Consider the following 3,618-nt stretch of genomic DNA (forward strand, 5'->3'; position numbering starts at 1 on the left):
CAAATCCACAAAGCACATGTAGACCGGATGGGCATATTCCCAGGCCCCTTCCAGGACACCTGCGAGAGTGAAGAGTTGGTCTGTTGTTCCACGACCAGGACGTATTAATGTTAAAAATGAAAAAAAAGCATAATACAGAGAATTGTATAAAAAAGTTTGCAATCAGCTGTTGATATGATCTTCTTCAATATTTGGCAAGGCTAAAAAAACTATGGCCTGCTTCAGTTTGAATGATTCTAATCCTTCATGTGTCCACTGAATCTTTTCTGACGTGCCATAGATCATATCATGTACTGGTGTCAACATAATTGGCAATCCACAGTCTACAAAAGTTACACATGCCTAAAAAAGGACATTATTTGTATTTTTGTCTCTGGCTGAGGTATCTGTAGGATAGCATTTTCTCATTTCTTGGGAAAATATAGTTGTGGATTCATAATAGCCTTGAGCCAACTGCTATATGTATATATCTTGCCTTTATAAGTGAATGCAAACCAGAATTGTGATTTTGTATCTAATCGAATTGAGAAAAATGCATTCGCTAAATCTATCACAGTGTACCAGACATTTGTGGGCTTAATATTGTTTAAAAGAGTGTAAGGATGAAGTACATTTGGTGCACGTGGAATCACCGCTTTATTTACAGCTTGCAAATAATTTACTAGTCTCCAACCTGTAGCAGGAGGCAGCTTTTTAACTGGCAAGATTGGTGTATTACATTCCACCAGAGCACATTTTTTTTATCAGTCCTTGAAGTTTTTACTTCAACCATGCCATCCTCTGCTTCAAGTCTTAATAGGTACTGTCTTACAAAAGGTCTGTAGTTATCATATAACTTTGTTTGTTTTGTTAAAGGCTCAATAGCCATATTTCCAGTTGCAGATAAGATAAGATGGTCCTTTATTGATCCCCGGTAGGAGAAATTCAATACAAGAAACAGCAGCATAGGGGAATGTAGTACTTTTTTCATCTCCCTTGCACACTTTCAGAATCTTTTCAATCAGTTTTTTACAACCGTCAACCTGCAGTGTAAAAAAATGTTCAGTAGGTCTTACACAACCCGATGCCTATGACCATTTTCAGTAGGTCTTACACGACACTAAATTTTAGGCCTTTTTCACACACACACAGGTAACCATTTTGTCTTCAAATGAAAAAACTGACTTCTCACCTCTATTCGATCCCGTAGACCAACCAGTCCCTCCTCCCACCTTATGGAATGCCTTATTCTGAATTCACAGAAAAGGATTTTTTATTTTGCCGTGCACAGTCTCTTTACTCCCAGGTCACGGAGGAGGGAAAGAAAGGCGCTCAGGATCCGGCTTCAAGGGCCAAGTTTGTGGGTGAAGAATCACGCCCAAAGAGAGTATATTTTCAGTCAAAGCAGGATACTTGTGAACGTGTACTAACTGCCACCCTGCAGCCAATAAATATGATTTATCGTAAAACACTGCATTACTGTTGTTGAGTGTTATCTTCTTTCTGTTGCAGCGACCACATGGAAGTTCGTGCTGCTCGGACTGGCCTTTGTCTGCCTTCTTGTTGGTTTTCTGCTATTGGGAATGGGAGCCATGGCCAACAAGTATGAACCGAAGTTATACAATAATTTTCAATTCAATTTATTTTCATAGCATGCCCAGTGGTGCAGAGATTACAGCAGCACCAAGTGCATTTGAGGTCCCACCAAAACGGCCTAATGATCATTAATCATAATAATGCTAATGTTGTTCAGCTCCACACACAGATACATGGAGAGCAGACAGACAGCAGAGAAAGGACAGACAAGAAAGAGATCTCGGTGCAGTTTATTAGAGTTGACGACAACTCCAGTACAAATTTAAAAAAATAAGAAAAGCAATATTTCCACCTGCTTTGTCCACAGTTGTATGGATAGATTTGTTGGATGGATGGATTTTCATAGCAACACTATATATGGCATAGTTTCCTGTCTTTTTTCTTTCAGGAGCAGAAAGAAGATTGCAAAGTACAAGGCAGCAGCTGCCATGGCTCAGAAGAGTGAAGGTGAGGAACTGCTGATCATTTCACTCAGAGATGACAGTAGCAGCAAACCATCCCTTGACAGCCTGCAGCAGGGAAACAAACCTTCCAATGGGGAGGTGAGTGAGCTCAAAGCAGGAAACATAGTAGTCACATGGAAAGATGGCAATACTTCCTGCCTATACTCAGATACTGCAGCAGTGGAGGAGAAACAGGAGGAGGCAGCTGCTGAGCCTGAGGCTGATGAAGCAGTGAAGACGATGGAGTGAAGAGTTCCGATAACACATTACAACAAGTGTGAATAATCTCAGCCTGTGACACAGTGTTACCATGGTCCTCTACACCTCTCTCACATACAGTTAAACTTTCACCACTTCTTGCTAGAAGCATGTACAACTTGCAATACATGCAGCCTGGTAGTTCAACAGACTAATCAGTCCTTGACATTGTTTGAATGTTAAATGTAGGGGTTATACCATATATATATATTGCCAACAGTGCAAGACCAAAGTTTATGTTACTCAATAGGCTAGTTCAACATTTTGGGAAATATACTTATTTGCTTTTCTTTCTAAGAGTGAACGTTTCTCTTTTGTCTGTATGCTAAGTAGGCTAAAGCCTACAGGGAAGTAGGTTATCTTAGCATAAAGACTGGAAACCACTAATCTGGCTCTGTCCAGGTCCAACACAATTTTAATTCTGAAATATATTTTTTTAAATAAAAAATCGTTTTTGTTATTGTTCTCGCTCAACTAAGCCCAACATGCATCTCTGCACCTTTTCACAGCCGGTATACATAAATAAAAATAAAATTACTTTCACTTAAGTGTGACAGTTAAATTGCACCGTACATTTGGAGATTAATTTTATCCAAAGCCTAAGTATATATATATAATGCACTGGTTGAACTTAGTTTTAGCTCGTAGCCCCACCTGGCGGAATCCACGCTACTGGATTTCACATGTTAATCTGTGACATTTCAAGACGCTGATAAGCTAATTTTTTTCATTTAACCTTTATAAAAAGCAAGACTAGCTCTTTTTCCATTTCCAGTCTTTTTACTAAGTTAGGCTAACTGTCTCATGGCTGTAGTTTGGTATTTCACATATCTAAGCTGGAATCGGTGGGAATTGTTGCATACTCCTTACAAATAACTTTATAAAGAGTATGGTGTACACCTGCTCTATTTGAGTGTCCCGAGATAACTTCTGTTATGATTTAGTGCTAAACAAAAAAAAAAGCTCACCAATGAACACAATGCATCTTGTTTGTTTAATCTGTACACAAAAATAAACAACACATTCTCACAGGTTGTCAGATACCAACGCTCCTTTCTTACACCCCTAAGCGTCTCATACACACGGTAAATGGACCAAAGGGTCACGACAAAACTTCTGTATTTAACCGCCTGCAAATAAGAACAGGCTAAAATAAATGTTAAATCAACAAGTTGTAGTTTTAGGAAGAGTTCCATGCTGTAACTGTGTCAGACAGCAGCCAGGTGTAGTGACTGTGTGCAGTTTCTTGGAGTCTTGTTGTCATGGGGAGGTTGTAGTGTGGTGACCTAAATTCAATTTTATTTTATAGTATATTAGATATGATCTCTTTTCTTAGTTCCTG

At 39.1% G+C, this 3,618-nt stretch overlaps 1 protein-coding gene across 1 annotated transcript; it reads left to right on the forward strand.

Moving 5' to 3' along the window:
- Positions 1-1,491: 1,491 nt before the first annotated feature.
- On the forward strand, positions 1,492-3,593 carry si:cabz01068815.1 (the record flags this gene model as incomplete). Its single annotated transcript, XM_035682267.1, is given in 2 exon segments — positions 1,492-1,582; positions 1,964-3,593. Coding segments are annotated over 2 exon segments (395 nt in total), but the record flags the coding sequence as incomplete, so codon positions are not given.
- Positions 3,594-3,618: the final 25 nt, after the last annotated feature.

Source organism: Morone saxatilis, unplaced genomic scaffold, assembly GCF_004916995.1.
Source record: "Morone saxatilis isolate NCDOM2014 unplaced genomic scaffold, NCSU_SB_2.0 Contig11, whole genome shotgun sequence".
Taxonomy (NCBI): domain Eukaryota; kingdom Metazoa; phylum Chordata; class Actinopteri; family Moronidae; genus Morone; species Morone saxatilis.